This window comes from Bos grunniens, chromosome X, assembly GCF_055505025.1.
Source record: "Bos grunniens cultivar Pamir isolate PY7600 chromosome X, Bosgru_T2T1.0, whole genome shotgun sequence".
Taxonomy (NCBI): Eukaryota; Metazoa; Chordata; class Mammalia; order Artiodactyla; family Bovidae; genus Bos; species Bos grunniens.
In genome coordinates, this window is record NC_141194.1 from 8589340 (window position 1) to 8616809 (window position 27470).

General features: G+C 43.5%; 1 protein-coding gene across 11 annotated transcripts in view; it reads right to left on the reverse strand.

Moving 5' to 3' along the window:
• Positions 1–851: 851 nt before the first annotated feature.
• Positions 852–27470, reverse strand: part of ARHGAP6 (Rho GTPase activating protein 6) — a 541445-nt gene continuing 514826 nt past the window's right edge. For 7 of the 11 annotated variants that reach the window (XM_086386891.1, XM_086386894.1, XM_086386896.1 and 4 more), the window contains exons 10-13: positions 18418–18515; positions 8254–8525; positions 6119–6199; positions 852–2848 (exon numbers count right to left, since the gene is read on the reverse strand). In XM_086386891.1, the coding sequence (XP_086243017.1) occupies positions 2148–2848; positions 6119–6199; positions 8254–8525; positions 18418–18515 (1152 nt within the window). In that variant the 3' untranslated portion in view covers positions 852–2147. Of the gene's footprint in view, positions 2849–6118; positions 6200–8253; positions 8526–12687; positions 12872–18417; positions 18516–27470 lie in introns of those variants that run through there. The other 4 variants (XM_086386892.1, XM_086386895.1, XM_086386901.1 and 1 more) reach the window with 2 other exon arrangements.

Sequence of the window (27470 nt, forward strand, 5' to 3'; positions counted from 1 at the left end):
TCTGAGCCATGTTTTCTGGACTATTCTAGATCTGACCATTAATAGATGGACATACTTTACCTTTTAAGACACAGACATCTACCTCAGGGCCATCTGATCTGGCAGTTGAAAAAAAAATAGGACTGTTAGGGCAAAAACCCGGTGGTGGCAGGGGGTGGGGGCAGCCCCATATATCAGGCAGTTGAATCCAGAAAGGAGAGAGAGAACTAGCCAGACGGGGGTTAAATCCAAAGCCAAGAAAACACAGAGTCAACAGGAGGAGGACGAGGGGAGGTGGCATGGGAAAGCAACCTGTGAGCTACAATCAGGCACCATTTGCTCTGGGTCTTGTTTGCAAATCTGGGCTGTGTGGGGGCAGCCAGAAAGAGCCAGAGGCCAGCAGGCAAATCCTTCCCACATTCCCGCCAGTGGCAGAAGTGCTGGACCCACAGGCAGAGCCCGAAGACCCCCATCACTGCCCTCCCTCCCGGTTAAGAAATGTCAGACAGCATTTCTAGACTTCATCATTTCAACCCTGAAACAGAAGGGGCATCCAAGGCCTGTGGTGTAGATATGACATACAAGGATTGTGTTGGGAAACACTTGTCCAGCACGTGGGAAACCACCCGAGTTCCCATCTACTTCCTCATCAACAACTGAGTTTCAAGTGGATGACAATCAACCTTCACTTGCAACAAATACCAATTTCACTGGGTTATGTCTCCAAGCCACCTACGACTTTTTATTAGCTCTTCAGCTGTATGTGGATAGTACGGCCACTGTTCATTACACTTGGACTTGCAGATAGGGAAGTGTGTATGTGGAATGGTGTGTGGGTTCATTCATGAGATTCAATGCCAGTGAACAAAGCCTTTGCTTTAACTTTTTATTCATTATGGCACAAGAACTTGAAGAAACACCACTGAAAATTTCATTGCCAATATGAAAATTAAGAGTAGCATGTTTTATAAAAAAAAATCTTTTTCTATGATACACATTCCCTTATGAAGTGAAAAAAAAAATCTCATAAAATACTTAAGCGAATTGCCACCTGCTGGTCAAAAATTGCTTTGCAGTTGAAAAACTTCAAATTTTTACTGAAGTATGGTAGGAACATTTTACATTGCACAGAAAATTACCAAAAACATTTCCTCAGCCTTTGGCACAGTGTAAATACAGAGCTCCGTTTTTTTCCAAATATGATTTACTTCACAAAGCGCTGCATATAATTTGGTTAATACTGATGATGGGGCAAAAGGAAAAACCATGTTCTGTAATTTGAGTACTCTCTTTTCACCCAAACACTTTATAGTTGGATTCCAGTTTATAGTTTTGAAAAATACATAGAAATCGTACATTATAAATATATATTATATATGGTCTATATAAAGTTGAATTTGACCTAAAATGGGAGGGACAAGTTCTTAATTATTCTTTCTTTGTCAGGCACGGCCTTTCTCTTGTTCAATTAACTGAATTCTTTCTAAACAGATTCTAAAAATATATTCCATAATGTATCAAATTTAATATTTTCCTTAAAACATATTCAATATGAAAAGGCATTCAGTGACTATATTCTTTTTGTATCTCACTACTATATAAAAATATGGCTTCTCATATTCAGTTCTATTTTGCTTTGTTAGTGTTATTCTTAGGCATTGAAAGAAGGGCTGTCCCCAGTTAAAAGCTATGGCAAAAGCACAGAAACCCGCTTGTGCATATTCTAGAACATTCTATAGAATCTCATTACTTAGAATAAGTGACTAAAAAATGTGTTCCTTCTGTTTTCTGTGAATATAACATATAGGATTATCATACATAATCTGTTACAGAATATACAAGAGTCAAAACTGAAGTCACATAAATACAATTAAGCTATACCAAAGCGAGAATTTTATCTTATACAAAGCCAATGTGAATAGCTTTTAGATCGGACGTTAGCATACATTTTTGTTTTTTTCTGAAGGCTGGCTATGCAATAGAATCTTATTATAAAGGGTCAGGGTCCTAGGGTGCTCTATCTTTAAGTGTACTGACGTTTCTCGTGTTGTTTTTTTTTAAAGTGTAAAAGAAGAAAAATAAGTAAGTGCCCAATTGTCCAACACCCACTTTTTCCCCTACTGAGTGGAAGAAGGCTGTTTGGGAGGTGAGGGGTGAGAGTGGGGGGCTCAGACCAGCGTTTCCGGGAGTGCATCGGGGTTGTCGGTGGACAGGAGCTCCCAGATCTGCCATCGCTCCCTCTGCCAGTCGAGCCAGTTGGGTTCCCCCAAGGTCTTACTGTTCTGATCGCCGGCGGGACTGGGGTAGGCGCTGCTCGCTTTCTGCTGGGCGGCCTGGTGCCCTCGCTGCGGCTCGACTGTTTGGCTTCCCTCTTGCGAAGCTGTTCCGGAGCCTTCTTCCAGCCTCCGCGGCCTCCACAGCGGTGGCTCGGCGGCTTGGTGGGCCGGGGATGCGACGGTTGACTTTCCTGGACCAGGATAAGGAGGAGGAGGCCGCTTGTCGTGCCTGGCACCCTCTGCAGGTCTCTGGGGCAGGGGCTTGGCTCTCCTCTGCAGCCAGGCCCCCTCCGGCTCGCTCTCGGCGAGGTCCTCGGCGCTGCTCAGAGTCCAGCACGGCTCCGGCCTCGGCCTCGGTGTGGGCTGCCCGCCGCCCTGGATGTGGGGCGTGCTGCAGACGCGGGCCACCGGGGCGTGCGCCCTCGCCTCAGCTGCCGGGCTCGTGGTCTGAGTCCTCCGAATAGCCTGCGCACTGCTGTCCAGTTCTGTGGGGCTCCCCTGCCAGCGGGGCCAATTGGGGGACAGGTTCCCTTGAGACAGGGAGCACGGCCCCGGGCGGAGGGAGCTGCTTTCAAAAATGTTGCCGTAGGAACCTGGGAGCCAGAGAGAAGGACGAGAAATGCAATTGGTTTGTAGCCTCCCTCTCGGGATGCCTTGCAAGTTTCAAAACAAAAAAACTTTTTTTTTTAAAGCACAGGACATGTTTAGCTGTGGCTGACTACAGTAGAAAACTTCCTAGTAAGAGACCTGACCATGCTTCTTGATTATCAGCACAATTCATGTAACAGCTCCAAAGACAGATGCCTGGACTCGGGCAGCTTCACTGTCAAATGAGACTAAACAGTCCTGTGCCTTAATTTCTGCCTTCGGAAAGCCCCTCTCTGCCGTGCTTATGGAAACTTTCTGAACCTAGAAAGTAAAAGGAACGTTCTCTTCCTGCTCAGTGCAACTTGCAATTGGGAAGAGACATACTTACAGTGTTTCCATGTTTCTCTTGTGTCAATCAAAGCTGTAGGAATAAATGAATTGAATCCAAAATGCCCCATTTAGTGCCAGAAGGGGAAGGCAGCAGCCCATGTGAATATTCTACCCCTGCCACTGTCGGGGAGACTGGCTCCTTATTCACCCATCATCCCCTTTCCTTCCTGGATGATATTTCCCAGCCTCCCTTGCAGTTAGGAGGGCCACATATATAAGGTCTGGCTAACAAATGTGGAGGTGTGATGGAAGCCATTTCTAGGCCTGGTCTAGTAGGGAAAACACCAAATGCACTCGTAGTTGTCTGGACTTTGTCTCTTCCCTCAACTTCTAGCCCACAATGGAGCAACCATGCAAGACTCTGAGGCCTCTGAGGATGGGGGAGCCACTGGCTAGATGAAACTTGAGCTGAGCCCCTGCATGACTGGAACAGAGTATTCCCACCCCTCATTACCCTGCACAATCCACCTGGACTGCGGAGTGAGGATAAATCAACCTGTGAAAGGTTAAGCCACTGACATTTAGAGGATGTTTGTAACCTTCCCTAACGGATACAACTTTCTTCAGGAAATTGAAAGGAGAGCAAAAAAAAGTGTGTTTCACAAGCAAATGAGGAGTTCCTGGGGCATATGTCCCTAGGCTGCCTGTCTCCTGTTGATTTGCCCTATTCTCTCATTTCTTAAAAAGTAAGCAGGGAGATCATTTTGCGGGGAGAGGGGCATATAAACATGTACACAGGGACAGATCAGACTTGAACCAGCAGAAGGAAAACAGAGCAGGATATCTTGGAATAATTTATCCTTGGGGGAAAAGACAGTAAAGCAGCTCATGGGATAAGGGGAGATGTACTTAGATAATGGCTCAATACTCAAATACTCAAACTGGAGTAGAGGCCATCAAAATAAAAATGCACCATACTTTAAAAATGTAATGTGGGAAGTATTACAAAACAATGAAAAAGGGAACACACACACACAGGGAAACAATAAAACAATTCACACACTTCATATTATATGCCCTCCTCCAGGGGATCTTCCCAACCCAGGGATCGAACCCAGGTCTCCCGCATTGCAGGAGGATTCTGTATGGTCTGAGCCACCAGGGAAGCCCTCATATTATATATTAACATATATTCCAGATGGATTAAAGAATTAAGTGTTAAAATAATGAAATATTGTGACGGAGAAAAGTGTATAGATGACTAATTCGCCAATGCTTAAGTACAAGTTAAGATTAATTTTGTGAAAGAATTCACACAAAAGAGAGAGAATTACTCGTGTAAAACCATTAAAAAAGTATCCAGATATGCAAAAAGGGAGAAAATGCAAGGAATATCAGTGGCAAACAATGTGGTCAAAGGGTTAATGCCTTTATTATAAGAAGAGTTTGTAAGAATCAATTTAAAAAACACTAGCATACATAAATAGCCAATGACATAAGGATAATCTGTGGGTGAAATTCAGCTGATTAATAGAAAAATTGAAAAATACTGGTGAGAAATACAGGCAAATGATAATAATAAACACAATTTTGTTTTTTAAAGAAACCCAAATGCAAACCCAGTGATTTGCAATACCAATGAGATTAAAGTGACATGGACAGTACCATGAAATGGCACTGCCACTATGGCTTATGGAACACAAGCCACTGTATCCTCTATGCAATGTGAAGTGACTATACCTCTGAATTCTTGGATAGGTTCATTATATTTTGACCCACTTTCTTATTCTGTTTTGTATTTTTTTGGGGGGGCTGCATCACACAGCTTGCAGGATCTTATATCCCCAACCAGAGATGGAACCCAGGCCCCCAGAAGTGGAAGCACGGAAACCTAACTACTGGACCACCAAGGAATTTTCCTATTTTCCCACTTTCCTATTTCAGATTTATAACTGGCTTTCTAAAATTTTGTGAACTCTTTTTACAATTTAAAATACAAAATCCAAAAAGTACCTAAAAGAGGTCCCTGACATTAACTTATTGCAACATCACTAAAAAAAATGGGAACAACTCAGTGGTCCCAACACTGGGCTATAAACTATGAATATGCATCCAAAATACTACACAGCCCTTAACGACAATAATGGAAAATACCTGGAGGATGAAAGGTAGACAAATCATATAAAGGCACACAGTCAGAATGAGTATAACTATCTTTAAAAACTCTTGCAAATGAAAGAAAGTCAAAGATTGATGTACTTTGGTGGAAAGGTATAGCTTTATCTCCTTTTTCCCTATTTCCAGCTGGGAAATGGGATATTTCCTGCCATATCAGTAAACAAGGGTGTCACAACCCTCAGTGATTGCAGCCTTCCAATGTGAGCCACCCTGAAGAAACTCAGGAAAAGAAAAGAATACCTGTCATCTAGCAGCCATCAGATGGTGGCCACTTCCTGCAGCCACTCCCTGTGGTGAGCCCTGAGGAAGCTCAGGACATGAAAATACAGGATACTGGCCCCAGGTAGCTGAGGTGCAGATCAAAGGAATGATTTCAGTGAGCCCAGGCTCTTGCATCTTCCCAGGCAGAGAAAAGTGCTAAATTCCTTAACTTGAGATATCTGGTTTTCCTTTAATTAACAATAATCTGTTGACACTCAGACTACCTGCCCTTTGTCGCAAACGTCTATATAACCTGGCTCCTTCCCTTGCCTCCTCAGAGCAGTTCTCTCACACTACTCCAAGTCTCCCCAGCTTGGAGTCCTAAAAATTCCCCCCAAATAAAATATAACACTCAACTTTTAGGTTGTGAATATTCCTCCTACGTCAACACAGCATTTTTCAAATAATATCTGAGAAGCATGTAATACAATGATAGTAAGGTGAAAAGCAAAGAAAATTAACTTTAAAAATAAGTGCAATATTAGTTTGAAAATATAATCCTTTACCTGTCATTCCTGGGTCTTTGGATCCACTTTTTAATGTTGAATGCCAAGTTCCCCAGATATTGAAAGCCTCCTCTGCCATATCTAGGAAGAAGTGTAAAAAAAAGGTATGTAACTCCAAATGAAAACTGAAGATTAAAAATAAATCAATAAATATTTTTATGACACCTCTTCTACTCGAAGTATTGTATTCGAGATTGTGATGGATACAAGACAGAATATGATGCAGACCTGCCTTTTAAGAGGCCTATTCCATTTGGGATTCACGAAAAGGCTCTTTCTCTGTGATGGCTGTGGTAGACAGAGTAAGTCATGATCCCCAAAATCTGTGAAGATGTTATAGTGAAAAGGGTCTTGCAGGTGTGCCTAAGTTCTGGATTTTGGAATGAGGAGATGATTCTGGATTATCTGTGTGAGCCCAGTGTAATCACAAAGGTCTTTATAAGAGGGAAGCAAGATAGAAGATGCTATGTTGCTGGCTTTAAAGATGGAGGAAAGGGCCATGAACCAAGGAATGCAGGCAGCCTCAGAAGCTGGAAAAGGCAAGGAAACAGATTGTTCCCTAGAGTCTCCAGAAGGAACACAGCCCTGTGGACCCATTTTAGATTTCTGACGCCCAGAACTGTATGATAATAAATTTTTGTTTTAAATCACTAAGTTTGTGTTCACTTGTTATGGCAGCCCTAGGAAATGAGTAGAGTTGTCATGGGTGACAACAGCTTCAATCGCATCAACATAGAGACAGAGGAACAATGGTTATAGTTTGTTTATCTTGCCTACGGAATACTCCTCTGTGGCATCAGCAGTCACAGTCCTATATGTGTTTATTCATACACCCTCCCTAATCTGTCTGTAAATATTTACAGCCTAAGGTTCTATCTTAGGTGTTCCCACCATCTCATTTAATCCTTACTACAATCCTGAAACCTAAGAGCATCTCAGATGGCTCAGTGGTAAAGAACCCACCTGCCAATGCAGGAGACATGGGTTCAATCCCTAGGTCAGGAAGATCCCCTGAAGAAGGAAATGACAGCCCACTCCAGTACTCTTGCCTGGAAAATTCCATGGACAGAGGAGCCTGGCGGGCTACAGTCTGTGAGGTCACAAAGAGTCAGACACGACTTAGCATCTAAACAAACAAATTCGGCAACGTGATGATAATGACTATTTCTAGAAGCAAATGTCTACTGGTGCTTCCCTGTGTTCAGCAGTTCATATGTGTTCATTCTCTCATTTAATCCTGAAGAGATGTCCCTGAGTCCATTTCACGGATGAGGCAAGTACTTTCACATTTTAAAAAGAAATGTTATGCCTGATGGAAATACCAACTACTGTTTTCACTGTAAATTAAAAGAAATTTTTGAAAGAAATACTTGTGAAATAAAAATAAAGCTGCTGTGATTAAAAACATCAAAAAAAGGGAGCCCTTTCAGAGTGACTCTTCAGAGAAAACTATATATTTGTGATACAGCAGCAAGAATTTGTATTTTGTCTTCCAGTGATCAGTTTAAAAGTGTCCTGCGAGTCCTGACCCTGAGGAATTGTTCTGTGGAGGGGGAGTACAAAATTGAACATTCAGTGGTCAAATCCATTTGAGAAAAGCTGCAAACCAACCCCTCCCTCCCGTCGTGGAAATTCATGGTGCCTGCTAGCAGTGTAAAGATTTTTGAGAACTTGTACAGCAGAGAAACAGTTCACTTGGTTAACTCAGGCTTTCCCAAATGTTTTGACCATGGAAATCTTCTTTTGCCTAAAAGTCATCATTGCCATGGAGACTTATTTGGAACTTGCCTGCTCCTTATATAGTGAGTTCAGCTTGTTCTCTGTATAAAAGTAACAGCAATGGCGGGGTGCCATCTTAGACTAAAAGATATGTACCCAAGCCCACAGGCCAGGAGCCAGCAAGTTCCTCGGATGCTGGAGGGGAGAGTCAGCTGGGACTGTCTGGGGCTCACCGCGCTGGAGACTGCTTCCCACCTAGCTGGGTGTGCAGGGACTTGGACCCAGGATGAGTGTTTGGCAGGTCCTCAGTAAATGCTCATTGAATTAGAGAAACATGAAACAAGGAAGGGTTGGAGACCAGGTCCAAAGCGCCCACACCAGGCCACAGGTGCAATCAGAGGGACTGGATGAATTACCTTTGCCAAGCCTTGGTCCAGGAGAACTCTCCCTCGACTTCGAGGAGGGCAAGTGGCCCACCCGGCGCGCACACGGCTCCGGCCCTTTGTAAAGCTTCTCTGAGCCCCCCGGCACCGCGTCCTCTTGCATAGCCAGCAGGGAACGCTCAGACAGCACAGGGGAGTTGTTGTCATAAGGGGAGAGGTCTCCGCTGGAGGCCTTGTTGGAGTCTGTGGACGAGTGCCTTCCTCCCATGGAAAAGGAGACTTCAGACCTCAGCATGTCAGGGCTTCTGGCACAAGGAGACAATTACAGGTGCGTGAGTGTGTTAGCAATGAGAGACCAGATTCAAACCAGCGGACAGGTTTACAAATGACGGCAGGAGAATGTGTGGACACAGGGGCTGAAACAAAAGAGTTTCTGAGCAAGGTTCCATGTCAATCAGGTGAAAGCGTTTCTATGAAATGGCCAGCAGATGGCAGCAAAACCCAACAGATGTCACAGGAAACGGCAGGGCGAAGTGATGCAACCCTTCAAGGTGCATCGCTGAAATGCCTGTTGGATCAATCCCTGTTTCCATTTAAAAATTAAAATCTGATGCTCACTATCTGTTAAATAGGGAAAACTGTAGATAACTCTAGCTTTCCTCAATATCCTGAATTAAAAATAATTCAGACAAAACTATGAGTGAAACGTTACAAGCAGTTTATGGACACCTTTTCTCCTTTCACCCAAATACTAATGTCAATCAATCCATCCTTCCTGACAACGATGATGATGGTGGTGGTGGTGGGAATAACTGTTTTATGGATAAAATGGTGGCTAAAAAGATAAACATGACCGTCACTGGAATCCATGGTATTTAAATACACCTAAAAGGATTCTACAAGGCATGCGTGCTTTTACAAATTGATGTAAAGCATACTAATGAGCATATCCATTAAGTTTTATATGAGCATGAGTTGTCACAGCAACAGAAATAATGGGGAAAATGTGAGCCGAATAGGGAAACAAGAACATCAGGAACATGACAAGAGTGTTTGAAGTCTTACCTGGGAACATCTGTATTTTCTACTTTCCTCAAAACAGTGGCCCTGACAACATCTTAAAGGGAAATGATCACAGATTGATTAAAAGTTCCCAAACCTGCTTCTGCTGCCCCCCACCCCCACCCCTCGCCCCACTTCACTTCTCTGGTCTTTACTTTCTTTTGGATTAATTTTTCAAGACAAATCCTTGGTGATCTTATAGAAGGTAACCACATGCCTGAGCAAGCCCTTCCTAATCTAAGGGTTCTGTGTATGCAGGAGGAGAAAGGATGCTGTCAGGGGGTCCAGCTTCACTGGGGGCTCGGGCCAGGCTTACTGACAGGGGAAGGCAACTCAGCTGTGACAAGCTTTCCCTGTCACCGAGGCAGTTAGGGCCCCAAGCACTTTCTGCTGAGGGAATTTCTTAACCACATGGAATAAACAGTCCTTTCCTTGCCTACTCTTTAAACCAATGACTGACGACCTTATGGGAAAGAGCCAGAGGACAACCCACGAAGATGGTTTTCCAGAAACTTCAGGCTTCCAATGAATGAAGGAAAAATAAAAGGAACTTACTACTTCTGCTGGAAAGTGGAGAAAAAAAACGATTTAACTGCCATCATTTAATTAAAGGGGGAAACTCGCTCTGATTCTATGGAGGGAACACAGGACAAAACAAACAGACCCTTGTCTGTCATCATGGGGTTTGACTCTCATTGGGGACACTCCACTGTGAGAATGAGCAAATACAAGCGTGTTGAACTGGAAGTCACACAGAACTCAGCTCAGAATCTGGGTTCTACATTCTGACCGGGGCTAGACATCAAATTGCTGGGCTAACTTCAGTTGTTTTTCCCTGTTTAGTTGACATTTTTCCATTCATTAATGAAAGTGTCTTATGTCTACTCGGCAAGAATAAGTCACAGTGTTATTTCGATAAGAGTGGGCACATAAAACCTGCTTTAATGACCTGTTTTAAAGAGAGTCTAGTCAATTCCTTTGCCAAATTAAAACATCTATCAGGGCCACAGATGCTTTTGGGCCCCCTTACAACAGGAAGAGAGTTTTGGAAAGGTCGTATTATAGCTCATGGAGACCACAATGGTTTGGTCTCATATCTTGCTCATCTGTCTTACAAAACATACAGAAGAGAATATATAGAGCAAAACATAAGTTGCAGATTCAGTCAACAGTCAACGTGCATCAGGAAAAACACCCCATGAAAGAAATTTCTTGAACATCTCAAGTACTAGGGACAGTACTTCTGACATGGCAGCATCCCCATCATCTGCGAAATGCATCACTGGTTGGAAATGCGAATTCGCAGGCTGCCCTTTGGATCTCCTGACGGGACTGGCAATCACAAGCAGGGCCCAGGGCCAAGTGAACCCGCAGGGCCCCACAGTGAGAATAATGACTAGAATTTCAAGATGGTGACAACAGATCATTAAGCCAAATGGGTGCTGCTTCTGAGGACTGAAAGGGAACCTCTGGGTGCAGGGCTTTAAAAGCCCTCCAGGTAATTTTGATACTTGGGGGAAGTCAGATACCAAACCTGAGATACCAAGCCTATCTGCCCTCCCTCGCCCCATAGATGTGACTGTGGGCTATGGATCTCCTCGGAGGCAAGTCAGCAGAGAGACCACAGGTACTGGCCACAGCCTCAGCCCTGGTTGGCAGTGGGGGCAATGGGCTGGTTCTGACTTCCAGCTGGCAGGGCTACATCGGATTAGAGGAGAGAGCGTGCCCATTGCAGCCAGCTCCAGCCTGCAGGAGCCAGATCGCTGAATGCTATCTGGTTATGGATCAGAACATGATAAGGGGAGGGGGCAGGAGGGGCCAAGCTGCCTTTCTCTGCTGTTCGGTGTCATTGTCCAAGTCAAGCAACCGAGGTCACCATAGCTGTAGCCCCCATGAGGGAGAAACCGGAGGAGGAGGCCAGAGCTAATCCCTGGGGGTGGAGGCGAAAGCGGCAGACACAGCCCATGGACCTCCTCAGTGGGGCTGGGGTCACCCCCAGGAACATGGGCAGGTGGGGGATCCCTCTTTCCCCAGCCAGTGTACCTAGCCATGGAAGCTGATGCAGGTTGAGTGCACATGGCGAACAGCTTGGGTAGCCCCTTGGCCTGGCAGAAGCACATAAGTTGACGTGTATATAGAATTCATTGTGTGGCAGCAACTGGATGAAGTTACTGTTAACAACTCTGATCACACGTCAAGAGAGGACTGAAAGAAATGAGGGGATGGTGACGTTGCATAGGGCCAAGACTCTGAAAATGTATTTGATAGATACTGTTTAAAATCATGGGCTTCCCTGATAGCTTAGCTGGTAAAGAATCCTCCTGCAAGGCAGGAGACCCCGGTTCAATTCCTGGGTCAGGAAGATCCTCTGGAGAACGGATAGGCTACCCACTCCAGTATTCTTGGGCTTCCTTTGTGGCTCAGCTGGTTAAGGATCTGCCTGCAACACGGCAGGCCTGGATTTGATCCCTGGGTTGGGAAGTTACGCTGGAGAAGGGAAAGGCTACCCACTCCAGTAGTCCAGCCTGGAGAATTCCCTGGACTGTATAGTTTAAAATTATTCAAAATCAATAGTAAAATGCCTTGTTTTATGCTTACAGTTGGTGGCTCTTTTATATGTTTAAAGTATTTCCTATTTATCATTTTAATTTCTCAGCAGAGGTCAGTAAGGTGGTGGCCAAATTTGCCCAAGAACCCACGCACAAGGGTTGTCTTTCTACACGTGTGCATATGCGCTCAGTTGTGTCCGACTCTCTGAGACCCCATGGTCTGTAGCCCTCCAGGCTCCTCTGTCCATGGAATTCTCCAGGCAAGAATACTGGAGTGGGTTGCCATTTCGTCTTCCCGGGGGATCCAGTCCCCCGGGATCCAGTCCATGGATCAAACCTGCATCTCCTGCACTGGCCAGCGGATTCTTTACCACTGGGCCACCTGGGAAGACTTGTCTTTCCACACGAGAGCCCACCAATTAATGAAATAAAATGATTATATTTATTCCTCAGAAGTCTCACTATAATATTGGGAGTTCAGAGTTTTCAAAAATTTTAGTGTCACTCCATTGCTTTATCATTAAATCAACTGGAAACAAATCCAGGACCTTCCCTGTGAGTATCTTTGAAAAAAATGAGACAAGCTGTCACTGATATCTTCTCTAAGATTTGCCTCTAAGCTAATTCACCTCTTGGAAGACAATTTTAAGTTCAGCGCTCCAAGTAAAGGGCTAAAATATTCATGTGTTTATTTACAGAAAATATTTACTCTAAGCAGTGAGACATCGTTGAGAGGCACATGGTGTTCTGTCTCTCTAGGTGTTGGAATTTCATGGATTGAGGTGGGGAATGCTGAGTGGATACACTGCCAGTTGACATGGGTTTGCCTCCATGACTGGAGAGCCTTCCCATGAGCCCTGAAAGCCTCGGGACCATCCACAGCATGCATGGCCAGTCTCGGCCAACCAAACAGGCATGAGATGGACACGGAGAGCGAATTGCTTTCTCACCCTTAGCTGGTCCTTCCAGGTCAGGGTGTAAACACGCTGGCAGGGTACTGTGGGCAGGCCTGCACTGCAGCCGGAGGCACAGAACTCGTTCTGTGGATAGACGGAAAACTCCGGTTCAATCACCGGAAATGGCCGGCCCGGCCCCTGGCTGAGCGACCCCAGTAAGGAACATCCTTGGGGATTTCAGACTTGCTTTGGTTTCATGATTGGTTCAGCCGGGAACTGATAAACCCTCCATCTGTTGGAACTCAAAGCACATAACCATCGTCGACGCTGTTAATTGTAATTGGAAAGGAATCCACTGCCATAGCCACTCTGGATTTATGGAAGATTTTCACATTCATCATGTTCACTTCTGCAAAACATCCCTTATGCAGAATCCTAGGGACAAAGGCAGCCCGCTCCAAAGAGAAGCTGACATGGATCCACACTCCCACCAGGAGATAGACATTAGAACTTGCCCAGGTCTCCTAAAATTTTTGTTGCTATTTTGTTCATTGTAGATCTTTGGCGATGACATTGGTTTTTAAAAATTGCTACATTTAATTGTTGTTCATTTTGATGACTGTTTTAGCACACCCTTAAAACTGGCACCTCACTTTCCTCACCCTAGTCCCAGCCCTGCTCTGTTCTGTTGCAAATGCCTGTGTTTATCACACCTTGTCTTCTTTGATTCTGTTCTCATCCCCTACTTCCTTACATCCCTAAATCAAGGAGGGGGGGAATCTATTCTAAGTATCTTTGGAAAAAAAGAGCATATAATTCCAATAAATATACCAGACAAGCAATTAAAAAACTAGAAGTCTTGCCTTTTTAGTAATATAAATCTCTTCTAATCTCCTCTTGGCATTCCATTTTGGTTGAAGCCAAAAATGTAAGTAGACAAGCACAAGGAAAAAGAATGAATCCTCCTTTCACTCCCCCAGTTCAGTTGTCACATACAGAAGAGGAAACAATTCAAATGGAAGCATGAAATTCCCAACTATTACTAAATGTTTCATCTTTCAAAACAGAAATTATGATGAGGATGTTCTTGTTCTTGGTTTGACACTCTTTTGAAAATTTACTTGTCCACTCCAAATAAAATCTTATGCAGTTGCCATGTGGGGCACGGGAACCTAAAACCTTATTTAGGTATGTGAATTGATGGCACAGAACAGAAGCTTCAGGAAATAAATCAAAGAGTCGGAAGAGAATAACGAGGGAGCTCGTGCATATCACTGCACTTACAGAGTTCATTTTAGAAGCTACTGTTGCTTTCCACTCTGTGGTCTTCCTGAAAATCCTTTCCATTCTTGCCTTTTATAGCCCTTGTAGCTGAGTTTTCACTAAATAAAATCTTCAGAACAAGAGTTCTGTCCATTTCCATTGCACCACAGCTTATCCAGGTCCTCCACCTCATGACCTGCAAACGGAACCGCTTTCTGTCCGTTTCAAACTCTACCTGGCCTGACGCGATCAGGTCACCTTCCCAACTTCGGTGCCTTTCGTCCTCACCCCTCTTTCCATTCTAGAACCACGCCACCATCCCGATGCCAGTTAGATCAGGTGGACTTTGCCTTTTTCCAGAGTGCCACAACTTAACATGGATGGGTTCTCTCATGCCATGTTGCCTTCGTAAGTTACTGTCTCATGGACAGCAAGGCAGAATCTAGTGACACCCCACTTAAAACTACTTACACCTACTTACCAACTACTTTGGTAAGTAGTTATAAATGAACAGAATGATGAAATGCCAAGCAATGTGATAATGATCATTAACGAATACTAAGCATTTATTTAAAGCCGGATACTAATAGCCAAATAACTATAAAGTTAGTACGACTTTTTCCTATTTTTTTTTTTTTTTGGCCGCATGGCATGTGAGATCTTAGTTCCCTGACCAGGGATCGAACCTGCACCCCCCTGTATTGTACGTGCAGAGTCTTAACCACTGGACTGCCAGGGAAGTCCTCATCCCAGTATGACTTTTTATCTCTAGTTTACAGATGAGGAAACTGAGACAGAGAGAGAAATTGATTTACCCAAGACAGCACAGCTAACTAGAAGTGGAAATGGGATCTGGACTCAGGCAATCTGGCTCTGAATTCAAACCTCATGACCAGCATTTTATATCATATAAGTGTGTGCTATTGATGGGTAATTGGCATGCCAGTGTTGCCAGCATTGGGGTCCTGCAATTTGTCAGCACTGTAATCTATCATGACCACGATCACTCTAATTCTTCGCCACTGCTTCTTGGTTTAGGCATCACCTCTAAGCTTGCCATTTAAGGGCTTCTGCCCTCTGTGCTGGCCAGCTTTTTTTACTGTGTCCCCAGCCAGCTGACATATTTACTTTTATGACCAGGTCCTGGTTCAAGCTCCCCAAACATCCAGGCCTATTGACAACCTCTCCAGCCCTACAAAGTTCCCTTCAAATCCTTGCTCTTCTCAGAAGCTATCCATGAGACAGCAGGAAACATTTCTTTCTCTTCTCCAAAGTTCATGTGGATTTATGGTCTGGAGCACTGGTTGCCTTCTCTGTCAACACAGAGCCCCCTTTGGAATGTAACAAATCACCTAACCTCAACTCTCTGGATGACAGGAAATATGTAGTATCTACTGGGGCAGCTCTCAGCTGGCAGTTCTTAGCCTGGCCACTTGAGAGAGAATCACATGAGGGCTTTGAAAATCCCGGTGTCCAGACTGCACCCCAGAATAAGTGAATCTGAATCTCTAGGGGGGCACCCAGGGGGAGGTATTCTTCAGGTTCCCCAGGTGATTCAAATGGGGAGACAAGGCTGAGAACCAGGGACCCAGCACATACCATTTGTCCCTTGGAGTATCAACAAACCTGCAAGCTCTTAAAGATGTGAGCTTTTATAAATAGGATGGATAAACAAGAAGGTCCTACTGTAGAGCACAGGGAGCTATACTCAGTATCTTGTGATAAACCATGTTGGAAAAGAATCTAAAAACTGAATGTATATATATGTGTATACATATATATATGTACATATGTGCACAACAGAATCACTTTGTGGTATGGCAGAAATTAACACAATGTTGTAATTCAACTATACTTCAAAAAAAATTGAAAAAAAATTGCCTTGAGATTTTAAGCTTTTGCTCCTCAAAGTGTGGACCATGGCCCAGCCATATCACAGTTCCATCTGAGGGTCTGTTAAAAATGCAGTTTCTCAGGCTCCCTCCCCAGACATACTGATTCAGAGAGTTTTTTTAACAAGAACTCCTGGCGATCCAGATGCACAGTAAAGTGGAGAAGCACGCTTTAAAGCCTGCAGAGACTATCTACAGCTCAAGGGTTAGGACTTGCAAGCCTCAAATGGCCATTAAAAATCCATATTTATTTGTTAATGTATGTATTTTCATTTCCTGGCAGCATTATCATCCTTCTGAGCTGCTGTCTGACCTGTATCCAGACGGAAAAACTAAACACTCACTTCTCCTTACTTAGTCAGTCTTCTCCCAAAGATTTCTGTTCCATGGCACTCATCTCTGCCATCTTCCATGCTCCTGTGAGCTCACCTCCCTTTCCTTGAAGCCCTGTCACTCACCTAACATCTTGGAATAGGGTCAGCTTGCCTAGGCCTTGCGATTCTTGTTCCTATGGGGACAGGCAACAGAAGAGGCCAAACCACTCTACAGCTTGGGATGGGCTTAATATGATTCCTCCTTTTCCTAAGATCAGAGAAAGAAAGGCCCATTTATTGGTGTTTATATGCAAAGAGTGTACTTGAAAACCACACAGAAATAACTTCTATCACCTATTCTTCAACGTATAACATTCATGTGCTTTTAAATGCCATGTAAAAGCAAGAAATTCGGCAAGTCAAAAATCAGTGTTTTTTTTAGGTGTGTGTTTTCTAGCTTTCCCTCAGAGAAGTGGTTTAAAGGCAGCTTGACGGGGGATTCACAGAGAGAAGGCCACAATGTCTGTTCCCTTGCAGGGGAAGGAAATAAGTAAGTTCCTTTAAATTCTGGTCGCACAAGATCTACTGCGAAGAAAAGCCCTGTGTTAGTTTAAATTAGAATCTACACCTTGATGATAGCTAGGTATCTCAGGAAAATTTAAGAAAGCCTAATTTTCTGATATGAAAAGTAAGACCATGAAATGCTAGCCCATGTATATAATTTGAATTAATTTTTATTCTCCCTTGCTCTTAGGGCTTGAATCTAGGCAGAATGTCTTACTTGAAGTAGAAATTATCTTGATAATGATTTGCACAGAAATGGATTTTAAAAAGTGCTCTTGAAAGGATGATCCACTTAAAAATTCTTCACTGCTCTATAGGACACAGAGTGAAACTGAACTGAGCAGGGTTATGGACGTAATGACCCAGAAAAGAAGGAGGCCTGAGCAGTGTGCAATTTCTTTCCACCAAGTTTCTGTAAAGAACATAATGTTTAAGCATTTGAAATAATTTTAAATGAAAATTAGTGCATCAAACTCAACATCAGTATAAAAGAACAATTTAATGCATGTCCATCTTTCCAAGATACCACTGAATAAGACAGACCATTACAGTATTTATGTATGACTAAGAGAGAAAATGCTATGAAGACATGTCACTGATTATAAGATTAATCTCAAACTTATGGATACCAAGGAGGGGAAGGGCTGGGGTGGATTGGGAGATTGGAATTGACATATAACACCACTATGTGTAAAATAGATAACAAATAAGAACCTGCTGTATAGCACAGGGAACTCTACTCAATGCTCTGTAATGACCTATATGGGAAGAGTCTGAAAAAGAGGGGATATGTGCATATGTGTAACTGATTCCCTTTGCTGTACACCTGAAACTCACACAACATTGTAAAGCAACCATACTCGAGGGTTTGGTGCCTTGATGGCAACATCGCTCCTGGTTCATGATGCAATATTGTCCCCTTAACTGGCTTTGTTAAATATTTGGCGCCCTCCATACACTCTGCCTCTATAGCCAATGGTGAAGAGAAATCATAAAATCTAACCAGCAGAAAAAATTCAGTGCTTCTCCTTTGGGGGAAAAAATGGTGGCAAACCATAGCCTACAGTGAGGCTTGTATTTTCCTCATTGCAAACATGGGGGCCTGTGGAGACCAGTGTGCATTTCTATCAAAAGGATGCTAGCTATAAAGAGTGGGCAAGTCGAGAGGGTGAACATGTCTCATTTCAAATGGCCACCTAGGCCTTGGCTGAGGCCTGTCCTGTGGTTTGGTGATGCACCTGTCCCGCTGGTGAGTTACACAGGTAAGATGCATCCAGGCGCATCCTTGGGGGCTGCTAAGCACAGTTTTAAGCACTGTAGAAGTGGAATCACTGATGCATATCACTGTCAGTTCCTGCACTTCCTGCCAGTGTGATTTAGTGGCTTTTTCTTTTTTTTCTGGTAAACACAGTCTCAAGGGGCTGGAAAAAGACAAAAAATGAAGCAGAAAAATCCCCAAAGGCATTTTGTAATTTGACAAGTCAATTGGTAAGACAAGGATTTTCTTTTTAGGGGGACAGATCAGATTTGCCAGGAAGTCACCAAAATTCCACTCAAGTCACCCTTCGTGGAGTTATGTAAACTTTTCTAATTCTTTGGAAATGGAAATAGACATCCCCGAGATGATTTGAGAAGATGGGAAAACAAGCATACTCACGAAGACTGGGAGGCCTTCCTTCTGAGTAGATAATCCACCACATCCGGATCGGTCTCTAACAGGCTGATCAGCACTTCATTCTGCAGATCCGGGGGAACCTGCACGGACCAAGTGTCAAGGCATAAATAAAACCACTCCAGCAAGAGGTGAACTGTGGTCACTGGCAGGCTGACAATAGCATCTAAAAGGATGCCTCAAAAGTTATCTACAGTCTATGGGGTCGCACAGACAACAAAAGTTATAAGAGAACAGAGGGATTTGTTGGTGAAAACCAAATCTACACCAATCCATGCAGCCAGTTTCATTCTTAGAACAAACTGGATGATTACCAGAGAGTCATACTCACTGGGCTTCCTGGTCGCTCAGACTTACTGTAAAGAATGTGCCTGCAATGCAGTAGACTTGGGTTAAATCCCAGGGTTGGGAAGATCCACTGGAGAAGCGAATGGCAACCCACTCCAATATTCTCGCCTGGAGAATTCCATGGACAGAGGTACAGTCCAGGGGGTCACAAACAGTTGGACATGGCTGAGCAAATAACACTTTCACTTCACTTTCATATTCACTACTCAATTCAATTCAAGTGGGGTGAACTGTCACTCCATTTGTGACTGGAGATAGACCCTAACCACTTGGAACCCTCTGTTGCTTGGACTCAATTTTCTTGACTTTGAATGAGCAAAATATCGTGGTTAAGAGGACTGGTGTTCATAACTTCTTGTCCAAATGGGGACACTTTCTAAGTTCATATTTATAATTATGCCAAGACAACAGGCAGAAATGGGGACTGTCTTGGGTGGTTCTGGAACATATGATTGGTTTATTGGGCACAGACCCTGCAGCCAGAGGCTGCTTGTGTCTGAGTTCCAGTATATGGCTGTTGGGCTTTGGGCAATGGATCTAACCTTTCCAGGTCTCGGTGTTCTCATCTGGAAACTAGAGACAGTAAGAGGACTCACCAAAAGGGCTGATTGACGTGGTGATGTAAAGGACGCATTACATGTTGAGAACTTAGAAACACCACCTGGCAGATAGCAGACACTCAAAAAATGCTGCTACTACATTTGCAGATGCCACTTTGCCATTCAGTGCCTGCCTCCACTTGTTTCTTGCATCCTGGTCTATCAACAATTAAGAGTTTTTGCTTCACAGTGGGATGAGGCATGCTCCAGAATGTTATAGATGAGCATCATGTGTTTCTCTAAGCTTAATCCTCAGGGCATGAGAGGACGGCCTTCCAATCCTAAATCACTCATGTAGGACTTTTCTAGAAAACAAGATTGAACTTGGCTCCAACGGTTTTCTACTCTGTAGATGCTCAACCAAAGGAAATTTCAACTATTGAGGGAAAATACATTTTCATTCTGATTCTCTCACATGTGAGCTCAGAGACAAGACTCTTAAAAACTGTGGGGACAAGTCTTCTGAGAATAAGTGGTTGGTGGAAGAATTTGCCTCCTGCCTCTTGCAGAACTCAATTCATCTTAACTCTAAGAAGCTGGAAACAATTTTATTAAGAAGAACAGGGATGAGAAAGCAACAAAATGTTTTCCTCCTTTAATAAATCTGTTCTTCCTACTTCATTCTGAATCTTCATTAATGACTTTGTCAAACCCTAGTCACACAGGCTAAAAAGCTGGGTTGGATTCAAGCTTCTCTGTGTCCTTTCCCCTCCACATTCAGAGCCAGGAAACCCACTTGATTTCATCTCCAAGATGCCTGTTACTTCTTCCCTCTTTTTTCCATTCCAGCTGCAATGATCCAAGTTTGAGCCCTCATTATCCCTTTGGAGTTCTCATCTGTTAGCCATTACCAGCTTTCATTTCCCTGACAGTCATACTGCAAGTTCCCTCTGAAAAACTAACGGCTCCCCAACCTTCAGCTTGAGGGTGAGGTGTGCCCTCGCCTAAACCAATGAGTCTTTCATCCCCAGACTAAAGCGTGGGTGCTTGAGTGCTGAGCATGGGACTTCATTAGAAGCAATGCAAAGCTGTGAGAAGTCCCCAGGGACTTGGGAGAGACAGGATACAGGGCCTGAAGATAGTGCTGACAACTGAAGAAACAATTCCAAGAAATGGAGAGAAAGAAAAAGGGGTCTCTTGACATCATTTGAGTCCCAGGTAAAGCCATGCCTGAAGCCACATTTGCTCTTAGATTGTTCAGCTGTGTGAGCCCCCAAATTCCTTAAGCTGGTTTGAGCTTTTAATCGAAAACAAAGATCCATCTTAGATGAGCCTTTGATACAACAGCTTGCTAACCTGTTGTTGTTCAGTCACTCAGTCATGTCTGACTCTGCGACCCCATGCACTGCAGCACGCCAGGCTTCCCTGTCCTTCACTGTCTCCCGGAGCTTGCTCAAACTCATGTCCATCGAGTCAGTGGTGTCATCCAACCAACTCATCCTCAGTTGCTCCCTTCTCCTCCTGCCTTCAATTTTGCCCAGTATAAGAGTCTTTTCCAATGAGTTGGCTCTTCGCATCAGGTGGCCAGAATACTGGAGCTTCAGTATCTAACTTGCGTACTCTCTGTTTCCCTCAACACGTATGTCAAATTTCTTCTCTGGTTGTCACAATGCTCTGATCAAGACACTTGACCAAAACCCTTTTTAATCAAAGCCATCCCCTCACTTGCTTGCCTCAATCTGTTCCCATCTCTGCCCCTAGCTGTCATACCCACACACATTCTACTTCAGTACCATTGTGCGTCTCACTCTGACCTTTTCCCACCTCATCCCTTTAATTCATTACATAAATATTTGGTGAATGCTTCCCGAGTGCCAGGCACTGGATTCTGGGATTCAGCAACAAACCAAACAGACAAGAATTCATATCTCCTTGAAGCTGACAGTGAATATGGGAAGACTGGCACTAAAGAAATAAACAGAAAACATAGCAAGGATCACCTGGAGAAAGATAAAGCCAAGACAGGGAACAAAGAATCCTGGGTGGGAGCGTGCCATTTAAATGGGATTGTCAGAGAAACTGACATTTTAGCAGAGAACAGAAAGGAGGAAGGAATTGGAGAAAATCATTCCAAGGAGAAGGGAGAAAGAAACAGCAAGATGCTGAGTCAGGAGCAGCGAGGAGGCCAGGGAAGTTGGAACAGAGTGAGAGGAAGAAGGCGAGTGGTAGGAAGGAGGTCAGGTAACCAAGGCCAGATGTTGTGGAGTCTTACTCCATGATAATGATTTCTGCTCTCAACCAAAGTAGGCAGGGAGCCTCTGGAAGTTCTGAGCAGAAGACGAACACAACTTGTCATCACTCTGGCTACCGAGGTGCTAGGAGATTGCAAAGAAGCAAAGGGTGAAGCTGGGAGCGCAGATGGGGGAATTGTTGTCGATACATCCAGAAGAGAGTAAGGGAGGGCCAAGCCAGCGTGGTGAGTGGATGAGAAATATTTGGATCCTGGAGACAGTGAAAGTAGAGACCATAGCAGCAGCTAATCGACCGGGTGGAGAGAGACAAGGAAGAGGAGAGGGAGCAGGGGATGAAGAAGAGAGGCTGACGTCAACGTTCCCAGGAAGGACTGGCTTGCTGTTTACTGATACAGAGAAACTGCAGGATGAGGAGGAGGCTGGGGGTAGAGCCTAGGACTGTGGCTTCCCTAGTGGCTCAAACAGTAAAGAATCTGCCTGCAATGCAGGAGACCCAGGTTGGCTCCCTGGATCGGGCTTATCCCTGGAGAAGGGATAGGATACCCACTCCAGTATTCTTGCCTGGAGCATCCCATGGACAGAGGAGCCTGGTGGGCTACATTTCATGGGGTCGCAAAGAGTCAGACACAACTGAATGACTAGCACTTTCACTTCACTTAGGTATAAGAGTGAGAGGCCTGTGAGACGTCCAAATGAAGGAAAGCTCTACTAAGTGATCAGGAATAAGGGTCTGGGGTTCAGGAAGAGTCCTGGGTGGAACATAGAAATTTGGGGGACACACATATAGATAGTACTTAAAGCTCGGTGACCAAGTGCAATGGCCTAGGAATGAGAATGGAAGAAGAGAGGAGCAGGACTTTAGGTCCAGAATGGGAATATCTGTTCTCTTACTTTATTGAATACATTAAATCAATTAAAAGACTGACAATGTTTACAAACAATATGACCCAACAGATACACATGATTCCATCAGTTTTTCTAAAAGTAAAATTCAAAGGGTGAAAATGAGAAGAGAGGGAACTCATTAAAAAAAAAAAATGAACTGCGAAGCAAAAAATGGTATAGGCCAACAATGTATACAATAATTTTTTTTTTTTAAAAGAAACGTTCACGAGCAAATTAGGAAAACTATGTGTATTTTTGTCCAGTTAGTTTAATTTAAAATTTCCTATGCTTAGACATGTAATAAAAAATTTTGCTCCAAGCGCCAAATCCATTCCCACTAAGAATAAACAGTTGGAGTGGATGGCCTTCAGAGTGGTGCAAACATCACAATATCAATTCTCTGATCAACTCAGGTTCATTATTAGAATAGCTTACATGAGGGATCATTATTTGAAAATAACTTTGCATACATTTTCAAAAACCATTCTGCAATTCAGAGTTTTACTCATTCAACTAGGCTTCATTCCTAACAAATTACAATTACTGACGTTTATTTTCGGTAGCATATGTGACCTTTACTTGGTAAGCAATGCAAATAGAAAGGGTCAGTGCTATAACCCTATCTACAGTTCCTTTCTAAAAGACTCTTGGTACTATTTTGCCTTGGAGACACTATTTACAAATGACTGAAAAAATATAGCTTAACTATGTATGGATCTGTGTATTGCAGGAAGGGTAGGTACTATTTTCCTATGTATTACACAAGACTGACTACAGTGTATAATACATAAGCCATTACTTTAATTAATTTATTCATAGCCCATCTTGTTACAACATGATTTAAAGCAGCTTTCAGAATTCACATGATAAAACCACGTTTGTTTAAAAAATAAAGGAATAGTTCAGAAAATTGGAGCCAGTGGGAAAATGAAAGTAGAGAATTTGAAATGATGCCTGGAACTGACTTTTAATATTCATACAACAGCATTCAGTGCTGTTTTCCCAATAATTCCTCTTATCTGGGTCCACATTTGCACATTTCATTTCCTACTATTTAATAAAAATTTCAAATTACTGGCTCAGTTCAATAGGATGAGTATTCATTTTCTATTAATTTAGATACTTAATAGAGAAGCCAAAGTGAAGAGAATGACCTGACAGGAAATAGCAGCTCACAGTGCGGAAGAAGAAATACCCAGGCAGCCCATCCACACACACATTCCTTTTCAGTAATTAGGATGCTGTTGAAAGAATATCTGACCAGGAATCGATAGCTCCTGAGCTCCAGTTTTGGCTCTGCTGCTTATAATTAACGTAAACTTGGGAAACATCAACCATCTTCTTTAGGATTCTGTTCCTCCATCTGGAAATCTGAGCATGTCCTATCTGTCCCCTTCTCCTTTATGGGGATGCTATGTGGAGCAAAGGGCTAACAAATTTGAAAGTATCTGAAGAGTTGCAAAGAACTTTAGAATAAAAACTGTATTGGAAATAGACAAAATAAGTCAAACACTTAAAAGAAGAAACTAAAAGCAGATCACTTGGAGATGTGAATATTTGTTCTGAGATTTTTTTTCTTGCCTAACAGCCATCAATTTCCACCTCTTATCCTGGGTGCTTGCAAAGAAACATGCCTATTCTCTTCTGCCTAACACTTCTGGTGGGTAAGGAAGTTCTGGGATTTCTTCTCAACATGTCTCCATTCTCGGCTGCCCCTTGAATTTCTAGAGCTACACTGTATGACCTCTTGAAGCTAGACTCTTTGTAGCTTCTACCTTTTGGCTTTTTCTCTTCTGTCAGACCTCAGGTCTTTGGGCTGGTCACATTGTCAGAAAGCAGGGATTATCTGACTTGACTGCCTGGAACTTCAAGAGGTTGCAGTTCTCTGTCAACTGGCCTCCTTCACATCTACGTCAAGATCATATGGGCCAATCCTGGCCAAGGGACCCCAAGGGGGGTCTTGTAGAAGCTTCTAGAAAAGGCTCTCCTTCATAATGACAAGAGATGCAGGAGAGAAAACATCTCTCTTTGTGACTGGATGTGATAATGGCTGCAAGAGCTGCTGAAAATGATTGTGGCCTCTTCAGCTAAAGATGGTGGACCAGAGAGAGGATAAGTGCAACTGAGCTGCTAAAATTGTGCCCCCAGGCTTCTTCTTATGTGAGATAATATTGAATTGGCCAAAAAGTTAATTAGGGTTTCTCCAATGGCACCCCACTCCAGTACTCTTGCCTGGAAAATCCCATGGATAGAGGAGCCTAGTAGGCTGCAGTCCATGGGGTCGTTAAGAGTCAGACAAGACTGAGCGACTTCACTTTCACTTTTCACTTTCATGCACTGGAGAAGGAAATGGCGACCCACTCCACTGTTCTTGCCTGGAGAATCCCAGGGAAGGGGGAGCCTGGTGGGCTGCCGTCTATGGGGTTGCACAGAGTCGGACACGACTGAAGTGACTTAGCAGTAGCAGCATAACATCTTTTAACAAATTTTCTGGCCAGCCCAATAAATCCTGACGTTTGCCACCACCCATAGTTGACTGCAGTTGCAGTTGGAACTCCTACCAGCATATCCAGGACCGTTCACTCACCTACTCATTCACTCACACACTCAACTTTATGCTCTTTCAGAACACGAGCTAGGCTGGTGCTTCCTCTGCAATAGATACTGAATGAATGTTGTTGGAATTGCTACAAATACTAATAAAAAATAACCCAGGATTATTGGTCTTCATGGTGTACACCGGTCTAGTTGTTTCTCTCTTCTTGGAAGCGGTACCAATCTCAGGCTATAGGAAAGTTTCCTTGTTACTCATTTTTAGACTTGGAAAATAAATTTCCTTTCCCAACTGAGGATCACTAGAATTTTTCTAATAAGTTCTTAAACTACTGTTGCCATCGATACAAAAACTCTAAAAATGAAATGTATGACTCAATAATCAAATTTTTTTTCTTCTGGGACTTTGTATGTAGTGAAACGGAAACTAAGGAGTAGAATCATAAAAAGCATATTACTTTTTTTAAATCAATCAATTCTGAACATTTACATGAAGAAACCAAACCCATCCCAAAAGGGCTTCTTCCTTTACAATTTATTGTTTCAAAGCAAAATCTCCATTGGGTTTTACTCAAGTATTTAGCAACTTTAGATATTTTCTAAGGGTACCATATATGGTTGTGTTTATTTGGAGACTCAACTCCTTAGATTTTCATATGTTCCTTCAAAGGATAATGCTATTTCAAAACTCAAAAGAACTTTGGACTCTCCTGCTTGAAAGAAAAAATGTAAACACTGCACATATGAAGGAATAAAACTGTCACAATTAAAATCCACCCTATCAAATTAAAAATGAAACATTGAATGATTGCCTCGGGTGTAACTGCTATGATGTATTTTATCCCATAAACCACAGAGAGGGAAAGATGGTTTGAGTTTTCTCCATTTGCTAAGTCACCATAATAAACCATTAAGGGCATCTGGGAGAGCAGTTCCCAGGACCCAATCCTGCTGCTCTGTCTTGCCAGCAGGTGTTTCACACCGATCCACCACTTGGCACTGAACCGAGAAGGATGCTTTGCATTGAGAACTTTAACGCTCCCCAGCAGAAGTGGATGTCACTGAAAGTCATGATGACATTTCTTTTCAGCTAACAAACACACTCAAGAAATCGCTTTGGCTATTTATGGGAGCAAAAGCTCAAACACGGGCAGGCCCAGCCTTGGACCTTTGTGCAGCTCTGGTTTGGAGGATGGCTTGATATTATGTAAAGAGGTCTCAGTGCGTTTGAAGGGTCAGGATGCATTAAGAAATTCAAAAAATTTTTCTCACGTGCCAACCCATGCCACACAGCGTTTTTGGCAATTAGGAAGCATTCATGAACAAATACAGTCTAAGAGCCCAGGATTCATGGAGCTGTGATGGGGGATGACTCGTGGAAGATGAAGAGCAAGGAGTAGTCTTTGCTCCATGGCAACAGGTTACAGGAAGTGGAAACGGATCAGGTGTAATACACTCTGGCTCCTCTCCCCCTGCGGCAACAGTGCATGCATTCTGTCACTGCAGACAGGGACAAAGTGAGCTGGCTCCAGCAGGAACACACACTGGCTCTTGTAGCCATCTGCTGGCCTGGACATCGAGTGGGTCAGTGTTATGATCAGTTCAGAAGGACCGATGCTGTTAAAGGTCCCCTTTACTCCCCATTTTCAAATTGGCTAAAATATTCTCCCCCACCCACTCCTGGCCAAATGAACTCCATATATGAGACATCATATTAAAGTACCTCATCTTTTGAGTAGGGGGGAGTATCACACTGTAGTAATAGTTCACTTACAGTTGTTGCATCACTTGGGCAAACACTCTTGGCTTACTTCTCATGAAATCATGGTGAAATTTAGAATAAATTATTATGATGTACATAATAACTAGCCCAACTCCTGGCACACGAACAGTGGTTATTTAAAAAAGAAAAACAGTGGTTATATAAAAAGGGAAATGGAAATCACATATAATTATCTAGCTATGTCGATAGGGGGTGGTCTCTAGTTTGATGATCTGGGTTGCTGCTTGACTCCTTTTGACTTGGCATGCAAAAGAAATTTTAAGAAAATGTAATTTGTGCCGGGAAAGAAGAGAACATAGAGCAAAGCTTGGCTTCTAAGCTTGGAATCTTCATCACAGCCTCTGACCCTTGCTCCCAGTAGTTCTCATTCGAAATTTCCCACGTGTGCTGTGCTGATCTCCAGCTAAGGCTGACCAATCAGCAGAGTGGGAACGCTCTGGCGTTCCCACGTCTCCACTGTGCTCGGCACTTTCCATCAGCCCATAAGGGCGGTGCCTTTGCCTCTTTCCCTCTCTCCAAAAAAGAAGCCCTAGTAGTATCGGCCCTGAGAGGGAGCGGACTCTTTTCTCCACTCTGCTCCGAAGCTCTTATTAATTCCAAGCGCCACGATGAATTTTCTCTGGCATTCCCAACATCAGCTACAGAAGCCACAACTTTCAGAACAATTTAACGGGTCCC